General features: G+C 39.4%; 3 protein-coding genes across 3 annotated transcripts; 1 reads left to right on the top strand and 2 right to left on the bottom strand.

Annotated features, from left to right (window-relative positions):
- Window positions 1–758: 758 nt before the first annotated feature.
- Window positions 759–12926, top strand: bmp8a (bone morphogenetic protein 8a). The gene is made up of 7 exons (XM_042436698.1): window positions 759–2691; window positions 8624–8816; window positions 9778–9926; window positions 10075–10254; window positions 10653–10732; window positions 11618–11728; window positions 11994–12926. The coding sequence occupies exons 1-7, from the start codon at window positions 2115–2117 to the stop codon at window positions 12141–12143; spliced, it is 1440 nt and encodes a 479-aa protein (XP_042292632.1). The 5' UTR covers window positions 759–2114; the 3' UTR covers window positions 12144–12926.
- Window positions 12927–13725: 799 nt separating this feature from the next.
- On the bottom strand, window positions 13726–19125 carry zgc:91910 (Zinc finger protein 706-like). Its single transcript, XM_042435487.1, has 4 exons — window positions 19024–19125; window positions 16558–16708; window positions 15547–15665; window positions 13726–15340 (listed from the first exon to the last, which is right to left on the bottom strand). The coding sequence occupies exons 2-3, from the start codon at window positions 16690–16692 to the stop codon at window positions 15570–15572; spliced, it is 231 nt and encodes a 76-aa protein (XP_042291421.1). The 5' UTR covers window positions 16693–16708; window positions 19024–19125; the 3' UTR covers window positions 13726–15340; window positions 15547–15569.
- Window positions 19126–20585: 1460 nt separating this feature from the next.
- On the bottom strand, window positions 20586–22951 carry LOC121913736 (ladderlectin-like). The gene is made up of 6 exons (XM_042436519.1): window positions 22910–22951; window positions 22375–22419; window positions 21921–22090; window positions 21661–21789; window positions 21362–21473; window positions 20586–21234 (listed from the first exon to the last, which is right to left on the bottom strand). Exons 3-6 carry the CDS (start codon window positions 22080–22082, stop codon window positions 21164–21166), a joined length of 474 nt encoding a protein of 157 aa, XP_042292453.1. The 5' UTR covers window positions 22083–22090; window positions 22375–22419; window positions 22910–22951; the 3' UTR covers window positions 20586–21163.
- Window positions 22952–24162: the final 1211 nt, after the last annotated feature.

The following is a 24162-nucleotide window of genomic DNA, read 5'->3' as shown; positions in this document are numbered from 1 at the left end:
CTCGGGGAAGTAATGAATGGCTCAACGGGAAATGGTGTTACACTTCATAACACAAAATCTGCCACTTCAGAGTAGAAGTGTTCAAAGTTTGCCAGAAGTGTTTAATATTAGCTTGAGGCGGACTTAATTTGGAGTTACAATTTGGTGTTTTGCATTTTGTTTCAGCTCCATACCACAGCTACGTGATGTTAAATCTGGAGTGTGGGACTTTAACATAGAAATGAACGTCCATTACATTTAAGCCCTTGTCAGACGAGTTCACACAATGCTGATTAAGTCCATCATCGCCATAAATCTCTCTGTATTTCGCAGTATCGGGAGTTTTTAAATCTGGTGTCTGTGGCGACTTTCCCGCTGTGGCAAACCGGTAGTGATGCATTTTACGTCAACCAGCAATTATTGGTTTGCGACTGTCAACCAGGGTGGACTGTCCTCAGTGCGCCCCGACCGCATCACGTCGCCAGGAAGGGGACCCGCTCACGTAATTACTCTCACTGCCAGAAGAGGGAGACAAAAGATCCGCACTGCAGGTTTAAAGTTTATTAATAAAGTTGGCTTTAGCTAGATAGCTAGCTGAAAAAGCTAGTACTAGGTTTCAAGTAAGCTAGCTAGCCACACGATCCTCTCAGTGTCAATTGTGCCAAAAATAGACCCAAAATCACAAGAAAGAGTAAAAAAAATTAAATAAGTGAGTGAAAAGTTTTTAAAAAAAATTATTTATTTTATAAACTAATTGGTAGTAAATGAAAAACAAACCAACTGACTGGAGTTAAAAGGAAAAAGCTTTGATGTGTTCAGTTATATTTCTCATCTGACGTCCTTTTTGACAGTTTTGGGGCTCCGTACAACGTGACATTTGTAGTGAAATTTCTCCACTTTTGGCTTTGAGACTACTTATGAGTAGAGAAATTTCGCATTTACACAGGGCATGCGGCCACTTGATGTCCTTCCCGCCAAACCACCTGAGACTCAGCATCGAGCTATGAAAGGAAGCAGTCATGAGAGGATGAAAAGATAGATGGGTGGAGGTAAGAGGGAGAGAGAGAGAGATGAGGTCTCCCAAAGAGACCACTGGGAGGGGTGATGAGATGTAAGCAGGGGAGAGAAGTTTAAAGACTTGAAAGAAGAGGAGAGGCGGAGGCTGGGAGGGAAACTCCCTCCTGGTTATGAACAACTGTTGCACACTCCAAGCTTCATACACGGGACACACTCACACCACTGCACAGCTAACACACAGGCAGTGAGCGCGTGTGTGTGTGTGTGTGTGTGTGTGTGTGTACAAGAGCTGCCACAGAGTCGAGGACTGTAGAAGAAAACGTCTCGTCATTCCCGAGGACTACAATCAGGAAACAATTTCCTGGAGTTATCGTTTTTATAAATTGGATTAGGAAAGACCCCAGAGATGTGTGGGTGGGGAACGGTCTTGAATGGATGAATAACTACTCAAGGATGACAGGATAAAGGCTTCCAGCAGTGATTGCTCCACAGCAGACGATTCTCATGAGGTATCTCCTTGAGGATTGACTCACTGCAGGTGTGAACTTCTGTTTTTTTTTCCTTTGTGAGGTCAAAGAAGACTGGCAGCGAAAAACTTGATGACACAGCTCTCAAATTTCACTCCCAATCTCTGCGGCACCTGCTCATCACTGAAATTGCTTTCCATCCTCCCGAGTTTACGACTTCAAAGTGAGGACCAATCTTCCGTAGGGGCATTGTAATTATGCCCTCACTCTCATTATCTCTGTTCCTTCTGCTGCACGACTGAGAGGTGAGGGCGAGGTGGATCAGAGGGTGAGGAGGTTTTTTTTTTCTTCTTCTTCTTCATGATTAGAGAAGGTAGAAGAGGGAGAGAGGAAGGCAAAGGGGGGAGGGAGAGATAAACAGGCAGTTTAAGGCGGTAAACACGTCTCCTCCAGGGCCAGCTCTCCTCTAAACAAATCGAGCATATATCAACGCTGTATTTGTGTGCTGTGGTGACAGTTTCACGGAGTCACCACAGACACTGTGGGGGTCTGAAAAACACTGGAGGGAAGATAACCTGAAGAAACTTGTGCAGCTAATTAATTGTGAGTAAAACGTTTTATTTGCCCAAAAGAGAAGAAGTTAACCAGCACATGAGGGAAACCACAACCATGGCTTCAAATGTCTCCCACAGCCTCTCCTGCCTCTGCAGGAAGACGCAACAGCAGCACACGAGCAGCAGCAGCAGCAGCAGCAGCCTCCTCCAGCGGCAAAGCAGATCCACCTCCGGACCCCACCGGTCTCTCCTCCACCCCAGGACTCTGCTCCTCTTGTCCCTGCTGCTCCTGCTCTCCCTCTCCCTGTGGTGCCAGCAGGCCGAGGCCGTGGTCCACTCCAGCTTCCGCAAGCTCAGTGGCCGCGAGAAGAAGGAGATGCAGAAGGAGATCTTGTCCATCTTGGGTCTGCCGGGGCGACCCAGACCCCACCCGCCGCTCCGACCTCCCTCCTCAGCACCGCTGTTCATGCTGGACCTGTACCACGCCATGTCGGCTGACGGGGAGGATGAAGGGAATGAAATTATTGGGAACGGACAAGGCATAGTGAAGCTCGGAGGGGCCGAGAGGTTGGCTCAGGTCAACCACGCAGCCCTGCCAACTCTCAGCACGCACACACCGCCGCTGGGGACGGTGGTCAGCGAGGCCGACACGGTGATGAGCTTCGTCAACCTGGGTGAGTACACCTGCTCAGGAAAACCATTAAGGTTGATCCCTGGTACGTAACCGAACGTTTCCGGTGTCTGGATGAGAAACAGCAGGTAATCAGCTGTAACGATTAGTTGATTAATCAAATAGTTCATGGACAGAAAATTAATTGTCAACTGTTTTGATGATCGATTAATCTTTTAGTAATTTTTTCGAAGCAAAAATGCCCAAAACGTGCCAGTTTCAGCTTCTCAAAGTGACATTTTAGTTCTTTTCTATTTCAGCTGTGATTGTAAACTGTATATCTTTGGGTTTTGGCGTGTTGGTCAAAACAAGACATCTAAAAACGTCACCTTTGACTCTAAGAAACCATTTTTTGACATTTTATAGACAAAACTATTAATAGGTTAATCGTGAAAATAATCATCAGATTAATCATCTGGATAATCTAAATAATCGTTAGTTAAAGAAAGAGCATCGAGAGGAGGAATGCACCAGTGGAAAAACCAGAGAAAAGCCAACACACTGTAAACTAGAAGGTGATTTATGGTAAACACAGCGGGGAAATAAACAGCAGCAAGCCTTGCAGCCTGAGGGTTATATATTATATAATATTTTTTTTTCCTAGAATGGCGAAGTCATGACCCGCCCTACTCTTGTCTCTGATTGGCTAGTACTCGTTGCCTTCCTTGGTTGAGTTGGTTAAGTTTAGGCATAAAGAGTGAGATTGGTTATGCTTAGGGTAAGAATATCAAGGTAAGCCAACCAGTGGCAGAGTAGGGCGGGTCATGACTTCACCATCCTAGGAAAACAAAATTGGCTCACAGTGATGGCAGGACTCAAAATCACTGCACCCGGTCAAAAAATAGTCCTACACATAGACCTCTCAACAGATTAAACAAACAAGATGTAACATGTTTTATCTTGTGAGCTCTAGAGGTGCTGGTAGACTGATTTTATTAACTTTTAACAAAGTCACGCTCCTGTTTCTAGTCTTTATTCTAAGATATCGAGCTGCTGCTTAATTTACATTTAACAGACAGATGTGAGAGCAGGCAAGAGAGCCTTATTAGTGTATTTCCCGAAATGTCAAACTATCCCTTTAACTTTAAATAGAGAACATTTTGTCATAAGTTTTGAATGACAGAGCAGTTTTTTTACTCTGCGGTTTGAAAAAATAAACTCGGAGGGGATGAAATTATACTGCGACTGAACCTGATGACACTGACAGTGACAAGTGCCATGTTGATGCTACCCTTTCAGTTTCTCTGCTGCGCAAATTTCCACAAACATTTACCCCTCGGAGAGGATTAAAACCAACGTCAGCATGGCTGAACTATATTTGTAGGTTTCCATTTCAAACCCAGCATTCCTAAATCCAGCAGTCTCGGTCCACTGCTGCCACAGACAAACTGGGCTGAGCGTCCTGAAAGAGTTTCAGCTCTCAGAACATCTGTGCTGCTGCGTTTGATAAAGGGCCGGGATTGATGATTAAAAAAAAAAACCCTTGACGTAGTATGAGACACAAAATCTGATTAATAGACCCTCACAGCACAGATTAGATCTTCTCATCTGTGTTTCACTGTGTCAAGTTTTCTGGTTGTTTACTGGATCTGATGCAGAGAAACAAGTTTACTCTGGAACATAATTACAACATAAACGACACTTTGAGCTGCATTTTGTGCATAAAAATTATTATTAATGCTTGTCAATAGGACGTAAGTGATTCTTTACTTGATTAAATTGTCCATATTTAGTGGATTCTTTTCTTTTCTATAAATAACTGGATATAACTGATAATACGTCCAAGCAGAGAATTAGTAATATATCATAAATAGAGCTGAAATTATTATTTGATAATTAGTGAATTGATTGAAAAGAAATGATAAGTGAATTGACAGCAAATTAGTTGGCCATTCTGTTTATCAATTAATCCCTAGAATCGTTTTTTAAAGCGAAAAAATGCCAAAAATCTTCAGTCCCAGCTTCTGTAATTAGACAATTTTCCACTTTTCTTCATTATACATGATAATAAACCGAATATCTTTGGGTTCATCTGACAAAACAAGCCGTTTGAGGAAATCTCCTGAAGCTTTGGGAGCTTGTGATGAGCATTTTTCACTATTTTCAAGCCAAGTAATTTATCTATTGATCAAGAAAATTATTTGATAATGAAAATACTTGTTTGTTGCAGCGCAAATTATGTAAAAAAAACACCGTTTGAAGCTACCTCCGAGACCCCTTGTGAGTTTTTTTTTTGTGCTCCCATCAGAAGCACATAGTAGCCTGACTGATGCCTATCTGTCACAGCATAAGAATTAAACATCCTCCTCTCAATAGCTTCCTTCCTCCAGCTCCTCAGGAATGGTGGATGGTGATCTGCGCCTAGTTTACCGTGGGAAACGCAGTCCCCCCTCTCTCTCTCTCTCTCTCTCTCTCTCTCTCTCGCTCGCTCTCTCTCTCTCTCTGCTCAGGGTCTTTTATAAACCCGTGAAATAATGACAGGTTTCTTTTTCGCCAGTTTTGCTCTGTTTAGGAGAAGAAAGTGCAACCCTGAAATTTTTCAGTCAACGCTGCAAAAACACAGCAGTTTATCATCCATACCACCTCTATTTTGTAAACAAAGGTGACTCAAAAAGTGACTCACGTCTTTAATATTGACCCACGGTGCAAGCAGCAGTTCTGCCTCTCCGAAGGCAAATCTCTTATTTTGCGGTGAAACACTTTAAACCTCATCAGGTCTACTCGAAGCACATGTCACGTAAAAAAAATACCACTTCACACGAAGCTGGAAGATATAATAAGTCAAGAAGAAAGTAATAACTAGTGGCTAACTGTGTATTTGCATATGACTTGCATGCATACTTTCAACATATTTTTTGACTCTCTGCGTTTGAGAGCATCACCTGATGAACAACACGGTATATTTAGTTTCTATTTCGACGTCTAATTAAATCAGTGTGTGTGTAGTTCATGTAAGTTGAAATCAAACAGGCATGGGTGTGTGTTCCTACGCATATGTAATGGGAAGACACAGCTGGTTAGAATTAAAGGCCACACTGACACACACACTGAGGAAAAAAGCCAACGGTCCGAAGCGAGATGAAAATACTGCTGTGGAGGGAGCGACTCTAAAAATACCAGGCAGGGCTGCAATTAGTGGTGTGTGCGCTGAGCAGCTGCTGCGGTTCAGGGCACTAAGTGTCTCTAATTACTGCATTGTGTATGTGTGTGTGCTGATATGAGCGTGCCCAACCCATCAGGGGTGTCCTGTCCTCAGTATCTCTATTTACCATGCATTTTCTGTATATGTGTGTGTGTGTGTTTGGCGTGCACTAAACCCCAGTGACCAGAGCTGTTTCACCTCCCTGTGGGGTTTCACAAGGACACACGCACACACACACACACACACACACACACACATATTGTGCTGGTATTTCATGTCTGGATGTATTGTAGGAGGGTGTGTGTGTTCTCCTGCTTCATTTAAATGTTGATCTTTAACAGTGCGTCCACACCAAACGTGTTTTCGGTCCTGTTTTCTGTCAGTTTGTATATTATTTTTTGTTTTTGCTTCAGTTATAATGAAGCTGAGAACATTTGGCAGTGGGGGAGCTGGAACATGACATGTTCTCCACTTTGTCAACAGTTGCTGTCCTGGTGCCCTTTAGCAAGGCACTTCACCTTCATCCTGTTCAGTGGAGCGTGAGTGTGACGCAGGATGTCGGTGAATAAGAGCATTAACGCCTCATAAATCTTTCGGAGTGAATAAATCTTACAACTGACACATTTTAGGCAGAAAAAACTATATTTTTTTAAATATTTGCTATGAGAAAGTCATCACTCTACCAGTAGTAGATCTTGTTTTCCACTCTGCAGGTTTCGGGACATTAAGTCATTTGTTTCATCTTCTGTGAGAATATACAAACATTGTAGCTACTATTTTAAAACTGTGCTGAGTTTATGATTGATATATATTTCACTAGTGCATTTATTCAAGTACTCGTACGTGACTTGATTATTTCCATTTCATGCCACTATTGTGCTTTTCACTGTGTTATTATCGTTGCTTTGCTGAAGCAGATTTTACACGCAACACGAGACGAGCTTCTAACGTACGATGTTAAAGTTCCCTTCCGCTCAAAAACGTGTGTCGTACTGCGACTTCAGCTGGATGTTTGAGCTTCACTGTGCAGAATGACGAATGTGCAGTTTGACACTAGAAGGCTGTTTTCACTTTCATCTGCTGAAAGTTTCTCCTTAAAGCTCAGTTTAAGACATGTTCCTATAAATATGATTAAGTATATAGTATACTAGTGATATAGTTAAACTTTTAAAATGAACAATATTTGCATATTCATAGATTAAGGATACTTATTTTAATGAGGGAAAAGGAGTCTAATTTTAGCAACTTTTTAACTAGTAATTCAACTTAATTGTGGAAAACTCATATCATAACTCCTGGTAGAGAACTTTTATATACTTTAAATGTCTGGAGGGATCTTTTGAAGATTTCCTTCAACTTCAACTACAACAATAAGACTATACTTAAAGTACATTTTCCAGTAGTGTCTTACTTTTACTCCAGTAAAATTGTGAAGGAAAGACTTGTAATTAAGTATTTATATATTGTTGCTGCTTCATTTACTTAAAGCAGCTATAATCCATTTAAAGACGATGCATAATGTGAGAGACATCGCTCATAGTGAGAGCTAAAAGAGACTGAATATTGGACTAAAATTCACTGGACAAACACATGACTCAAAATGAATGATGATGTTGTGTTCACACCTTGTTTCTGCTGCCCCCAAGTGGTATAAAAAAAAATCAGTTATTGCAGTTTTAAGCAAAGAACTGAATGCTTCTCCCATCACTCATCATCTCCCAGCGGTCTCATCGCCTCCACACCTTCCTACGTCCGTTCCACTTCCTCATTTTTTTCTTGCTCTATTTTCACTGTTGGATCAAAAAACATTTTCTTCTTTTACATCTGCTTCAAACTAAAACTCTTCCCAAGTGATTCCTCTCACACGCTTCTCGAGACTTTCCAACGAAACTCCACAGCTGATCTTTTACTTTTTATTTATGATTTTAAATTTATTATCAGGGTTTCTGCAGGTTCACTCAGTTAGATTTAAGACTTTTTAATACCCTTTTTGTAAATATGAAAGTATGACGGCAAACCAGTTGGGATGATGTGGCCAAGATTATTTTTCTAATATATCATATTCTTTCTAAACTTTCCCAGCAGTTTATAATTTAATATAATTAATTAATTTAATGCCGCATACAGCCAGAGAAGCATCTGAAAACTAATTAAAAATTATGCATTTATTTAAATTCATTGAAGTTTATAAACTTGTAGTTTATAGATGTATAACATCACCTGACAGCCAGCAATCAGAAACAACGTTCTTGGCCACGCCAGGCAAAAGTAAATATTAAAGACTTTTGTGAATTAAATTAAAGACTTTTTAAAACCTTTAAGGCCTTTTTAATAGGTCTTTTTACTCTGGCTGTCATTTCTAAACTTCATACTAATATATTTTTTACGTAATGTTGACGGTGAGTATCGTCCATCTGAACTCTTTGTTTCTTGCTTTTGTTATTTCTCCCTTTGTTCTGGTTGAGAGCATCATATAAATAAATTATTTCACTGTAAAGGTGAGATTCAGAGTGTCAATGAGTATTCATGCATTTCATGAGATGTTTAGTCTTCTTGTTCAAGTTACCTCCTAGTTTACACCGAAAACAAAATATCAGTACGTAAAACTTCATGCAAATCATTGGGCTCTCACAGATGAAAAACACTATTCATATGGATTTGAGAGTCCTTTCCTTTAATTGAACCCTAACCATGTCTTTATCATAGTTTTCTAATAGAGCTTGAAGTTGTTTGTGGATACCTGAAATGCTTTTCAAACACATAGAAACATGTCTCTCTGTTTCCCTTACTGCAGTGGAGCAAGAGCGTGACCTCCTGCAGCCTCGTCCATACTGGAAGGAGTTTCGTTTCGACCTGACTCCCCTCCCTCAGGGTGAGACGGTGACAGCAGCAGAGTTTCGTATCTATAAGACCCTGACGATGGGCCAGAGGGCCAATCGCACGCTGCACATCTCCGTCTACGAGATCCAACGAGACAACAGGCACAGGTTATCTTTTTTTTTTTCACATCAAAAATGTTTTCTTATTTGTAGTTTTGTTTCCTCTGACACTATTTTTTTTGTTGTTGTCTGTGCCTGAACTTTGCCTGATTGATGAACTTATGATTACATTTGTTTCCCACTAGTTTTCTGCTGTAGCACTCTTGATTCTCATTTCATGATGCCACCTTTAACTAATCCTGCCCTTTGACTACAAATTCTAGAGATCAGAAACTGTAACTCACAAAAAAATCTACAGAAATGTTGGACTAGCAAAACCCTCATTTTCCCATTTTTTCTTCCATAAGGGAGACTTTAAAGTCTTAGTTAAATATAAAGCTGGAGTAAAAGAAACTGTTAGCTTAGCCCGGAAACATCCTGCCTCTGTCTAAAGGCAACAACAATCCATTTACCAGCAACTGTAAGTTCTCTACTGTAATTAAGGAAGTCACTGCTCCCAGCCAAGAAATAGTTGGCACACGAGCCCCCGTAAAAACACAACTAGTCATTTTTACATTCCAGGTTTTGTACAGATAAAAACAAGACTAAACAAACAGGATATAACATGTTAATCAGTGAGCTTTAGAGATGCTGGTAGATGGATTTTATCTTAAGACAGAATCGGGCTGGCTGTTTCACCCTGCTTACAACTTTTATGCTAAGCTACACCAACAGTCTCCTGCCTCCAGCTTCATATTTGACATATGACAGTAGCATCAATCCTCTCATTTAACTCTTGGCAAGAAAACACATTAGCAGTTTTCCCAAAATGTCAAACTATTACTGTGTTATAGTTTTATTGATTGGCCAAATCAATCAAACACATTCCAGTTTAAACCTTCTTTTGTGCATTCATGACTTTGATGTTCTGGTCCTTTTCTGGATAAAAGTACAAAGTGTGTTATTATGTATTATTTGCATCAGCAATGTAATCATTATATAAGTATTATGTGTGTCTTTTCCCTCTCAGAGAGCCAGAGCTGGTGCTGCTGGACATGCAGTCTGTGCCTGCAGGACAGGAGGGCTGGCTGGCCTTCGACGTCACCTCGGCCTCCAACCACTGGCTCCTGCATCCTCGCAGCAACATGGGCATACGTCTCTACGTGGAGACTGAGGAGGGTGAGTGCAGCGCTGGGCTACACAACACCACAGAACCATCATAATCCTTGTTTAAATGGTTTAATGTACTTACTGGGTTTGTCTGAAATGGTTTATTTTATTTAATGGTATAAAGTTAACACATGACATTTTGGTTTTTCTCTTGCAGACCGCTCCCTGTCTGCAGGCTGGATCGGGTTGGTGGGTCGCAGGGGTCCTCGCTCCAAACAGCCCTTCATGGTGACCTTCTTCAGGGAGAGCCAGATCCCGTGTCGGCCGCCACGCGCTGTCAAGCCACACCCCCGCAAGAAGAAACTCAAATATGACCTCCCAGTCCCCAGCATCCATAGTTAAGTTCCAGGCGCCCACACTCTGTGGGATTACACGTTTAATTCTTTAATGTTACTTCAACACACTCAAATACTCACATATTAGGGTTTTGTTTATTAAATGTCCTCAAGAGAAGTTCCTCGGTGGGGATCATTGAGTCATATTTTAAAATCTACTGTATGGAGAAATGACCGAAATTAAGAAATTACACTGGAATTTTAATATGTGGATATTCACAATTAATTTTTAATCCAGTAATTCTCCTTTAATCCTTACGATATAGAATTTTTCCTGCAAATCATTCTCACTTCCATCACTTGTTTAGAAAATGAATATTTAGATATATAATCCATAGAAAACATCAAATGATTCATCAGTCACTTTGATCTCAATCAATGTTTTTTCTCCTCTGTTCAGATCGGAGTCCTGCTAACAGCGGAGGTCAGCCGTGTAAAAAACATGAACTCTACGTCAGCTTCAGTGACCTGGGATGGAAGGTCAGCTCTGAATTTAACTGTACTGTCCTTTGGCACTACATTTTCTCAACCGTAGAACTTACGTATTCCTACGCACGCCATGCGCTGTATTACGCCGCAGATCAGCTGTTTGGATCAGAAAGTGCTGCTGTGGCGTTATATAGTAGATAAATGTACACACAGACCTCAGACATAATGGCAGAGGGTAAATACAGTGCACTATATAATACATAGGGAGTGATTTCAGACACAGCTTGTTAAATCTGTGCTCTAATTATTAAGAAGCTCTTTAGGCAGACGGGAACAAATTTTAAGGAACAGATTTACATTTTGGGAAATAAACTTCTTGTGAATTTTACCACTCTCATGTATATAAATATGAAGCTGCAGCCAACAGCCAGTTGAAACAGAGGAAACAGTTGGCCTGGCTCAATCTGAATGTAATAAAATCCCACTAACACCACCTCTAATTATTAATGTTATATCTCATTTGTTTATACTGTAAAAATAACAAATTGTGGTTTCACGGGGGCGTTGTATACAAGACAATATCTTGGCTAGGTGCAGCTGGTAACCAGCTGGACAACAAACAACAGAGCCAGGCTAACGGTTTCCATCTATTTCCAGTCTTTATGCTAAGCTAAGCTAACCGGCTGCCTTATGTTTACCATAAAAACGAAAGAGTGGTATCGATGTTCTCAAAATGTCTTTGTTGGTATGAAAGTTCACTCCAAGGTTAAAAAGAAACTAGTAATAATACAGCATTGTAGACCACATGTTAGTGGTGGTAGCTGTAATATTGATTCTATATGTGATTATGACGTTGTGAGATCAGATCAGCATTTATAACGATTTCCCCACGTGTTGCCCTTTGATCATAAACTGTATCTCTTCTCTCCTGATCAGGACTGGGTTTTGGCCCCAGCAGGATATTCAGCGTACTACTGTGACGGAGAGTGTTTCTATCCTCTGGGCTCCTGCATGAACGCCACCAACCACGCGCTCATCCAACAAGTGGTCAGTACTGTGGTGACACACACATCTGACACGATCAAAGTAGATAGAAGATTCATACAAGTACACCTGTTTTTTTTTATGTGGGCTACCATAATTTCAGGGACGATAATATTTGATTCATCTCTTTCACCTGTTGCTGCTGTTTACTTGAAATGTTGAACATGTAGAAATCTAAGCTTAGTCTACTGCTGTGCTCAGTTTAGTTTAGTTAAGAATCTAAAACGCAAATATTAACCATATGTGTCTTTCTGTTGTGCTGTGACAGGTCCACCTCCTGAAGCCAGATGAAGTTCCTAAGGCGTGTTGCGCCCCCACCAAGCTCAGCCCCATCTCCGTCCTCTTCTACGACGACAACAACAACGTCATCCTCAAAAAGCATCGTAACATGGTGGTGAAGACCTGCGGGTGTCTATGAGGGTCCTCTCAGTACCCTGGACGCTGATACGAGACCAAAGAATTCACATGAATGATTTTTTTTTTCTAGACATGGACTCTGCAGAAAATGTTAACACCAGCGAACATGCTGGTTGATAAAAGGAAATTTAATTTGCCGATTTAGAATCAGCAACTTAATTGTATTTAATTAATTTTCCAAATTCATATAGTCCAAGTTGGCAGATTCCATATCAGCACTTTGACCCAGAGGATTTGACACTTTCCCCCCAAATTACAGCATTTTCTGGGTCATGGATATTTGTTGGTGTTCCCAATGATACATGTTCACATTGCTTACACACTCAATGGCTGAAGGTTTTTCTGCACAACAACAAATATGTAAAATATTCTCATATGTTAAAACATCCATCAGCTTCATATATGCTAACAGTATAAGTTATAAGAACAAGTTTTCCCCACTTTTTTTTTTAATGTATAGTACTTATTTTCCAGCTTTTCAAGAGCACAAATTATATTTCACTTAAAATGTTCCTCAAATTAGGAAAGTTGGGGTATTTTTACACCTGTCTAATAGTGGAAAAACCACATGGACTTAAGATTTTAATAATAATTCCAGACTGAGTCTTCATAGACAGGTTTAAACCTTTAAATGGCAAATGATATTGGATGGCAGAACATGCCATTAGTGATGCCTGTTTTGTAAGTAATGAACTTAGAGCACTACTATTATTGCAACACAAAAGTCTATGTGTAAAGACAATGTCAAATGTTATTGAATTAATAAAAAATATTCACACTCTCATGACTTACAGTCATAATATGGGAAGGATTTAAAGAAACTAGTAAGTCAGTGTAAATGATACAAATCTATTTTTTACAAGTTTCAGTCAGTCGTTTTTTTTCTCTCCAGCTAAATAAATCATATCTCACTAGTTTAAAACTGAATGAATGTTGAATTATTTTCAGTGTTATTCTGGTGTTTGTGGGCACAATTTACAAGTGAAACAAGAAAGCTGAAAGGAAGAAGAAAAAGATGCAGCCTGATTTGTTTCTTTCAAAATAAAGAAGAGCTAAAACTAATATTTAATAAACAATTCAAGGTTTTAGCTTGTTCCAAACATTCTCAAATTATGACTACTTAGTTGTGAGGATTTCCTGATTTTCTTTCTCTTATGTGATAGTAAAATGAACATTTTAATGTTCTGAACAGTTGTTTTAACACAAGATATTTGATGGTCATTTTTTTTGACATTTTATAGACCAAATGATTAATCAAGAAAATAATTGGCAGATTAATCAGTAATGACAATAATTTACTTGCAATCAATCTAAAATAAAGCATCACTGATGGTCAGGATGGTGAACATGGCGATGCAGCTTCCTGACAAACACAAGATTCTTGAGTACTGAAGATGAAGAAAGGTATTTTAACTGTCTGATGATGATGATGATGATGATGATGCAAGTGTCAGTTTGCAAAGGCTGCTTCAATCCCACATAACACACCTGCACGGTACGCCGTCATGTTTTTAGTAACCGAGCCCATGTGGACATCACATATTTCATCTCGTCATGTATACAAAGTCAGCAGAGAGGACCGGTCACATTAAATACATTGTTCAATTTATTGAAAAGGGTAAAAAACAAAAAGTACAGTGAAAGCAAATTAGTAAGGTTTTTTTGCCTGCTAGTGAGTATATGAAGAACCAAAGAGAACAGGGATGAATCATTTTAGCAGTTACTGATCTAAACTCTGTAATTCTCAGTCCTCGGGGCCACTTACGCTTCCTTCAAACATTCGAACTACAGCTGAAAGGTTCAATGAGCACAAAGCTGTATATGTTTGTTAAAGGAGTTTAATAAAATAAAGTTAGTGCTGGGAGGTTTCAAACAAATCTTGTCCTGGTTTAAAGGTGCAATATGTAAGAAATTCCTTCTCATTAATGACACCGGTGGCCGTTAGGTGAACTGCAGTCCGCATCCTGTTGCTAGCACTCGCGCACATGCTCGCACTCCGTCAGTGCGAGTAAGCTAACGCTAACATTAGCCAGCTAAAACCACAATATCACAATATGTTTCACATGCTTTGCAGTAATATTAGCTGACCTGTCCAATAAGAGGAAAGCCAGCTCAGGGGTTGGATGTTAGCGGACTCTACTTCTAAGCTAACGTTAGCTAGTGTTGTACCCTGTTGCGCTGTTGGGGGACGGGAGAGAGGCAAGGCACACGGGAGCGCACATAAACGTCACATCTTTTTGGCAAAACCATCCCGAGTCCTTCACATAGAAATCAATCCACAGGCTGTTAAAGGCGACCGAGAAAGTCGGGTAAAGTCTCATTTTATTATTTCTTCACATTCTGTTGATAATTTTAGATTATTTTTAAATGTTTTAAATTAAAATTCTTACATATTGCACCTTCAAATAAAGTGGGACAAAGTTGATGTTATTGCCAAGATAATTTCGGGAAGCTTGCCCAAGAAGGACATTAAAAATGAAAAACAACATACAAGACTTGCTGTGTGATCTAACGTGAGGTACTGTTGTAAGGTGTAACTGAGTGTGGACACCAAGAGAGCAGCAGCACAGAGGAGGAGTTCTATAAAATGGGATTTTAGTCATTTTTAAAGAGGCCATAGGTTACTTTTTCATTTGACGGCAGAGCTGACCGCTGCTTACCCGCCACTCAGGTAAGAGCGGCTGTGGCAGCGTTGTGTTAAGTACTCTCTACTCAAGTGAAAGGAAATTAAAGTGATTGGAGTTACAAAGTTTTAACAGCAGTGCCATTTGCATTGTGGTTGTTGAAATCTTTAGTGGGGGGTTTTGAATGTGCCATTGATTCCTCTGTGATGACACACTGTTCAACTTGATACGGTAGCTTTTTCAGGCTTATTGACTCCTTGTCATTGGTCACGAGATAATTTTATTCAGTGTTAGCAGGCAATCTTGCTGGTTCTGCTTTCTGTGATCCCTCCCTCTGGAATAGCAAGGTAGTTGTACACAATAAATATAAAAAATGGGGTGCTGGTGTACCTCTGCCCCGTCGTTATTGTTTTCTCTTACACAAACACACGTACGTACACAGCATATACACACATCCAGACCCTCCCGCCCTCCATCCCGACCCGTTGTCCGTGAATACTGACAGGTCCCAGTGTTCGTCATCAACATCCTTCCGGCGCCGCGATTCAACGTTTAATCCGTGGTCATTGTGTATCTGTAATCAACAGTTGTTTGTTGTTTTTTTAGTATTATGGTTACAGTTTGAAAATGATAACAGTGACTAATTGAGTGACTATTTTAACTAAAAATGTAGTCCATCTTGTCTTGTTTATAAGCAGTTGTTGCTGATATTATTTTAGTGACATCAAATCTACAAGGAAGCAGAATTCAGAAACTTTGAGAGAGTACAGTTGGTCTTACCAGTTGGTCCAGTCAGCTGCCCTTTATGCCTGAACGTCTGCCAGCTCAGGAGGCATGGGGGACTTGGGGTGTTTGCTCTCAAAGTGCTGCTTAAATGTCTTTGGGTCAGGCATCTGTGTCTGAACATGAAAAATGAGAATAAAAAGGTGTTAAGTGTTTGTATTTTAAGGCAACAAATAACATTCTACTAGAAGTATAAACTGGTGTTTGAAACAAACATTGCTTTGCACTTCAAACATCAGCCGTGTTAAAACCAACATGTAACCAGTGACTAAAAATGTGTCTAATTTTAGCAGATCTCAAACTGATTGTCAAAATTCCAGTCAGTATTCAGGTGGATGAAGAGGTCCAGGTAGGTTTAAAACTGACTAAACTGTACTGCGTCGTCCAAAAGTCATCAAAGCTGTTCTGAACAGAGTGAAAAGCCAGCCGTCATAAGAGGGACAAGAGGCGATAATTATTAAAACAGCCTTCATAGTGTTGCACTCTATTGTAGAGCTGCAACGATTAGTCGATTAATTGATTAGTTGCCAACTATTTTGATAATCGATTAATCGCTTTAGGTCAATTTTTAAGAGAAAAAATAATCCAAATTCTCTGGTTCCAGCTTCTCAAATGTGAATATTTTCTGGTTTCTTTGACTTTCTATGACAGTAAACTGAAAATCTTTGGGTTGTGGACTGTTGGTCAACATTTGAAGACGTCATCTTGGGCTCTGAGAAGCAGTGATCAACATTTTATGGACTGAACAACTAATCGATTGATTGACAGATGAAACGTGACAGATGTAGTTGTTAAACCCTGCTTACTCTCTCACCTCAACACAACTAACAAAATCCATGCATGAAGTGATTGTCAGTTTCAGAACATTCATAACCTCATAACCCTCATAACCAACATTAGACGTGTGTGGGTGGGTTTCAGACACTGTTGGACAATCAAACAAGCACTTCTGTTGAAGTGTGCTGAACCATTCACATCCTCAATGCTGCACTGCTGGTTCGTACTTACCCGGCAGACAGGACAGGTGTGGACCAGAGCGGCTTTAGCTGCAGTCTTCTGGTCAGCACCATGAGATTTCTTCTTCTCTGCTGCCTTCTTGGCGTTCTTTTGCTGGGACTGAATCTTCTGCTGCCCACGAGCCATGGCCCTCAGCTTCGACCTGCAAGGATTATATATTATAACAAACAGATTATCCACCTTTGCTACCACAGGTATCGTTTCCTCACACAAGAAGATAAATCAACAGCTGCAGGAACATTAGGATGTGATGAGCAGGTGTGACGATATTAACATGCCACTGTAGTGAGAATTATATAGAACCAATGCCTCAACACAATGATATTGATACACTATATTGCCAAAATAGTCTGGCTGTTTTTCATGGTTTGGGCTAAGCCTCTTTTCTCATCTTAATGGTACAACATACAATGATATATTAGACAACAGCGTGCTTCTATGAGTTTACGGAAGGCCCTCGTACACAGAGAGATTCATTAAGAAAAGATTTCTCCAGTTTGGTGAGGAAGAACTTGACTGGCCTGCTCGGAGCCCTGACCTCAACCCCATCCAACACATCTGGGATGAATTAATCTCTGACAGCAAACCAGTCAACATCAGTGTTGGACCTCACTAACGGTCTTGTGGCTGAATGTGAGAAAACCCCTGCAGTCAGGTTACAAAATTGGGTGTAAAGCTTTCCCAGGAGAGTGGGAGCTGTTACATCATCAGATTATTGCTGATGGTTTTGGACAGAGATGTTCAACAATCAAATATCCACATACTCGAGGGCCATGTAATGTTGATTTTTGGGTGCCGTACACACACACTCACTGTTAATTACACTAGAGCAGCTTGAATCACTTAACTGTAACACGGCCATTAACACTTGGCAAAGACAATCAAAACACCAGATGATATCTTGTCTAATATCATAAGAAGTAGGCTTATTCCATTAATACACACTCAGTTTCCACTTTATTAGACAGCTAACAGCACTGTGATAAATAAAACTGTCATTAGGGATTATTTTCAGCTGTTGTTGAAATTGCTTTAGAGAGGTGCTGATTCAACTCGATGGTCATGGGAGGCTGTACTTTGTGATGCTGTTTAGGGCTGCAACAAAACTGTTAATAATACATCAGGAAATAATGATATTCTACAGTCACAACTTCCTAAAACCCAAGATGAAGTCGTCCTATCACTTGTTTTGTCTGAACCACAGTCCAAAAGAAAGATTTTCAGTTTACCATCACGTAAGATAGAGACAAAGAGTTGATCCTGTTTCTGCTTTCCAATCCACAACTGAAAAGCATAACATTTAAACTTAAAAAATGACTGACAATTAATCAAAATAGATGCAGACTAAAAGGATGAGTTCACAATTTTTCAAGTCTGTCTTAAAAAAATAGTCATCTGTGCAAAAATGTATTTTAAAGTTTACCTGAAGCTAATATGAAGCTTCAGTAGATATCTTTCAACAGTACAGTCTTTTTAGTGCAAAAGTTCCACCGCAGCTCAAACACTGTCTGAGGAAACACAAAGAGGGAATTTGATGCTAAAAAGACTGTAAATATGGCAGATATCCACTTGATATGACTAACTGATATGACTAATGAGCTTCTGATAAACTTTTAAATAAATTTTTGCACTAAATGACTGTGTGGACACACTGTGGATTTTGGCCCCCATCATTTACATTGAAAGCACATTTGAAGGGGATCTTTTAACAGCCAGTATGAACAGGAGGAATGATTACAGCGAGGAAAACCTCTTTCACTGTTCATATGGACACTTGACTGCTAAGACACGTGAAAAATTGTGAACCCGTCCTTTAATCATCAACTGATCAAATAACCTACTTTGACTTCAACAGTTTCAGCTCTCATGCTGTTGTATTCCACTATGAAGAGAGGTGTTTGTTTTTTTGTCCTTCCCAGTTGTACAAGTGAGGGCTAACAAAAACCACCTCTCAGTATAATGACGTCTTCAACACCACAACTAAACTACAGCCACCAAAATAACCATTAAGTTGCATCAACACCTCTCTAAAACAAAAACTGAGCACTACACTCCTCTGAGGTAAGTTAGCATCTATAGCAAAGCTGTTATATTAGACTGCATTAGCTTTAGCTAGCTAGGTGGACCTGATAGAAAGACATAATTATTAACGGTTGCTTCTTAATTGGTTACTCATGCTGAGCTATAGCTACAGATTTGTACTTGTTAGACAGAATTTGCTTAAAACGACCAGTTTAATGAAAACTCAACACCGGCCAAACCAAACAGGCCTTTGGTCAACCGGCGCCGCCTTGCTAACAGTTTAGCCAAGATTACATGTGACCCCAAATTACTACACAAAACAATGTTGTTAGAGTATAAAAAGCCAGTTTCCGATACAACAAACTGTTATACAACTCCTACATATGTTGTAACTGTTAAATAAGAATAACTCCTGTCGTTTTGAGGCGCATTTACCTTCGAGGTTTGTCTCTCTCTTCGCTCTTTTGTCGCTCTCTTTTTGAATGCCAGAGGAAACTTCAGAGAAGGTTTTTAACCGTCGCATCCAGTTAAACAGCTGACAGTGACGTGAACAGCGACCCCAGCTGGTCTGGAGGATCCATGGATCATCCCCGTGGGAAAACCTGGAGTATTGCAGTGGTGGAACAAGTACTCAGATACTTTACTTAAGTAAAAGTACCAATACAGCAATGTAAAAATACTCCATTACAAGTAAAAGTCCTGCATGAAAAATACTATTAAAGTAAAAGTATATAAGTATAAGCAGCAAAATGTAGTTAAAGTATTGCAGTAAAAGTAGTGGTTTGGTCCCTCTGACTGATATATTATTATATATGACATCATTAGATTATTAATACTGAAGCATCAGTGTTAGAGCAGCATGTTACTGTTGTAGCTGCTTAGTCCAGTGGTTCACAACCTAGGGGTTGGGCCCCTCCAAAGGGTCGTGAGATGATTAATGGGAGAGGAAAGAAGAAAAAACAAAGTTCTGATACATAAATCTGTTTTCATACAGGTACATTAGGGAAGTATAACTGGGCCTCTCGCAGTTTTACCACGAAGGAAATCCAAAAGGAAAATTTTACCAGCAGAGAATAAAGAAGCAACCTAGTCAGAAACTTTTAAAAGTCAAGTTAAAACCAACTAACTCCCTCTTCAACAATTATTTATTTATGATTATTGTACAAGTGCACTTTAACGTCCTAATTTCAATCTTAAAGTTTTAATCTCTAACTTTAATCTCTAATTGTAATGTGTTTTTTCATGTGTGCAGCATCTTGAGTTCCAACCATTGTTTGAAAAGTGTTATACAAATAAATAAACTTGAAACTTGAAATAAATCATTCTGATCGCTGGACTGTCACTTAGTCAGCGGTCAAATCAATCTTACAGGCTGACGTTAATCGCTCAAGGAAACAGAGGCACAATTATCACGATTATAAACATTTGTGTTAATGAGAATCCACATTATCAGCCGCCGCAGCACGAAGGACACAGCGTTCAAGATCCAGCAATAACAGCCTGTGCTGGGAAATCTGGGAGTGTTTTTACTGGTTTGTTATAAAAACTGATTGATTAGCTGCTTCAGGGCAGTCATACATATTCACAAGAATGATAGTTAGACGAGTCAATGAATATGACGGGAAATATGAATGATGAAATAACTTTGCTGGCTGTTTGACACAATATTACAGTATATGTTCAGATAGTGTCTTATGATTAGCAAGTTATAAAACATAAATTATTTATTCTGAAACTGGAATCACAACCAAATTTCAAAACTGAGGCAAACACTTCACATACACAAATAAACCATTGTGTAGCTGTGACTTTTAGTTTATTAATTTCATTGCCAGTTCTCTGACAAACAGTAAATACATCATACATTTTATTAAAATCAATGTCAAACTTGAGGTTAATAGGATTATAGCAAAATATCATAAAGATGCAAACATCAAATAGAACTGAAGAGACAAGTGTTTTACTTTTGATTTAATTTGATTTTTACAAATGTACCACTTCCTCTATGTTTGTCATTCCAAACAACCAAACAAAACCCTCCTTCAGGTTGATTTTTAAGTCCCACTTGAGTCAGAGATTTTTAACATGTGAGTCACCTGCTGCATACGCTGCCTCTAAGTCTCTATGCAAACACCACAGAGCATTATTGTGGTGAGCCGCAGCACGAAGGCTTTAAAAAAGAGGTTCAGGTGCCAAACGGTCCAGCTGGAAGATGACAAACTCCTACAAACCGTCTAGTCTTCATCGGATTTCCCTGTAATATTCAAACTAATATGTGTAAGTTTGCACTCAAGTCTTGCCTGCACTACCTGCACCTTCCTCCCACCTCTCTTCAATCACATCCAAAATGTTGCGTTAAGACCAAAGGAAACGTTGACAGAACATAACTGCTACAAGACAAAAAAACCTGTTAATGGTCATAAAGCAGACTGTCTTGACATTAGAGGAAAAGCTGATTACAGAAATGTTACGGTTGGTTCTGGTTGGGTTTCATATGATCTACAAAGGTTATAAACTTGCAGTCCTGTGCTGCCTGTGGAGAACAACACACCCAACACACTTTGATTCCAGTTGGTTAAATTGGTCTATCTGGTCTTGTTGCACAGATGAAGGGAGAACTGACTCCACAACTCCGATCATTCCACCCTAAGAAGGAAACAAGAGAGAAAATGCAATTTTTCCAATTTGTATTTTAGACATAGCTTTACGTTTGTGTGGTTAATCTGCCAAGTTGTGATCAAGTTATTCAAAAAAGACAATATAGATACTGTACCTTTGGAGAGCATTTCAATGCAGTTTTCCAGCCCTTTCGACTCATTCGGCTCACCACTGGCCCAGTTATTGTAGTAAACGATGGATCCGTCACTCCATAACCACTTTAAGGACTGTTAAGAGAAAAGAATTACATAAATGTACATTATGGTGTAAAACTGTATGTGTCAAAAATCTTAAAGATTGAAACTATTAAAAACTAAAACATTTTTCTGCAGGAATCTTTTTTGAAATACAGATGTGGTTGACAGATGTTCTCTAAACTGGATAAATCTCTGTGAACTAATCTTTGCACGTTACCTTAACAGCATCTGAGCCACCAATCCAGAAGCTGGGGTAAGAGTTCGTTGATGCAAGTTCCGTGATGAATTCATATTCCCCTGGGTTGTGGATGGACGCGAGGTTGGCACCAAAATACAAACAATAATTCTGTAAAAGAGGAGATGTGTCAATGCTCTATGACTTTGTGAATGCTTCACTCCCATTAAAGTGAGTATTTAGGTTCAAGTAAAGTACATAACAACCCCTTTATAGGTTCATGCTGCTGTGTCAGGATCTACCTCTGCATCAATCCAGGTCTTTGGTGAGGAGAAGAACTTGAAGCATCTGGATCCATATGGGTACCAGCCAGGAAAACAACTGTCCCCACTTTGCTTAATGCCACCCGATATCATGCTTCCTGTCTCCGTCACACGCAGCGGCATGGCAGTTCTTTCTGCCATCCAGGTCTCTGAAAAACAAACCAATTAATTAACTTCATTCTAAAATAATTCCCTGTTTCATTTTACTATAATTATTTTAAATATCAATGCATTTTGGACATATTATTAATAGAGTTCATGCATCTTTGCTCAGTGGCACTTCAGCAGCATTTAGTACAATCAAACAAACAAACAAACAGACACAACATCACAGTTTTTCATGATTTCAAATTTGAAAGCTGAGTCAAAACAAGTAAAGAGAAGACAAGAAGAAGTCTGAGGCTTTCGTCTGCTGTTAGATATCCTCTCTTACCTAAAGTAGAGTTCTGCTGTACGGTAAGGTTTGCCTCAATTGACGCTGCGGAGGAATAAGAATAAACTAGTAGTTAACAACCTCGTATTTTTTTATTGTAGTTTACTGTTATGCTTTTGCAGAAGAACATAAGATAAAGTCACATTTTAATCTTTTGTCTCACAGATGGAAAACCATACATCCATTTTCTGCTTACCTGGATCACAACATTACCACAATGTGACATTTGATAAAATAAAAATGATTTTATGTATTATATAGAGCATCTATACAACAAAACACAAATAACACAATCAGCATTATCATTAAAAACATTGTACCCCATAAACATTGACCAGTAGGTGACAAGATACATCAATGTCTCCCAGGTTTAATAGAAAAATACTCCATGTTTTGTTCCATCAGTGTATTTTGTGATGATAGCCAGAGTGAAAGGGTGAAACATGACCTCTAATTATTTAATGTTGGTCTTTGTACCATAAACAGTGTGACAATACATTAATAGTTTGGTGTTCAGTGTATTGATGAGTCTCACCTGTTGTGACTCTCAGAGCGAAGGCAGCAAGGAGAAGAAAAACGATCCTCATTGTTTACAGTGATGAGTTGGACTTCTGCAAATTTAATAATCAGAAAATAACAGAAGAGAAACATTAATGACAGAAATGACTCACAATAGGTTCCTCACAGACTCAATATGAAGACATAATAGAACATCTAATGAAAAGCTGCATATAACCTGTTAATCTCACCTGCTTCAGCAAAGTTTAATCTCTCTACTGAGTGTTCTGCAAAACTGTGGAATAAACAGCATTTATATAAAGAAAACAACAAGGAAATACTCTTGAAATTAAAATAACTGATTAACTTTAAAGGACAGTCCAGGTTGTTTATTGATGACACGAATCACTAAAACTGGGTTTCGGCAAGCGCACAAGGACGCTCTTCACAAAAACAACTTTGTTTGTCACTGGTTTATCTTTCTCAGAAGTACGCAAATGTGGGAAATTAACCCCTGACCAAATGCCAGTAATTGTTCAGCAGCTGATGAGTTTCACCAATCTGGTGACTCAAAACAGTGTTCCACATGCACAAAGATAGTTGTGGCGGTGCACCACTGCATATTTAAATTCCCATGTCAGTCTAGAAGCTTCAGAGCTTTGACTTTCCTTTCCTTTGAAGAGACCTTCCTCTGACCTGCTGTCTGACACCTTGACAGACATGTGAAAGACAAAGGAGTGAAAGTCCCAGAGTGATACCAACCCACTAAATGGTTGTCAACTTTTGAAATAGTTTGTTACGTGATTTTGTCCTTATTTTCTTACAATCTGAGTGCACAATTTGTTTTTTGGCTCTGTTGACAAATTCCCCAAAACTATCACCATTTGTCATTGGGACTGCTACCTCAATAGAAAGTAGTTTTGATCTGAGTCAGAGGTCTCAAACCTTTGTGTAAGACCCTATAATGTACTCCGAGTAAAATCAGCATAGTGTATTATGTATACAATATAGAATACATATATAATATAAAAATTGATTGATTTGTGAAATGTTAATTTGCTCCTACCGCTGGCACAACTCAGTAAAAGAAAGTGGGGCACTGAAATAATGCAACTTAATTGGTCGTTCAGCCTTTAATCAAGAAGACGTGGCCATTTTAAAGATGATTCATTAAGTCAAACTTTGTAAAAGTTTCTGTCAAGGCAGACAGATCTGGTCAAATTACCATTATATTATATAATCTGTTCACATAAATGATCAAACTCTGTGTGAGGGTAAGTTTGATTGTTT

Source organism: Thunnus maccoyii, chromosome 15 (assembly GCF_910596095.1).
Source record: "Thunnus maccoyii chromosome 15, fThuMac1.1, whole genome shotgun sequence".
NCBI classification, from domain to species: domain Eukaryota; kingdom Metazoa; phylum Chordata; class Actinopteri; order Scombriformes; family Scombridae; genus Thunnus; species Thunnus maccoyii.
The sequence above is the reverse complement of the archived record's forward strand: the minus strand, read 5'-3'. Positions and strand labels throughout refer to the sequence as shown.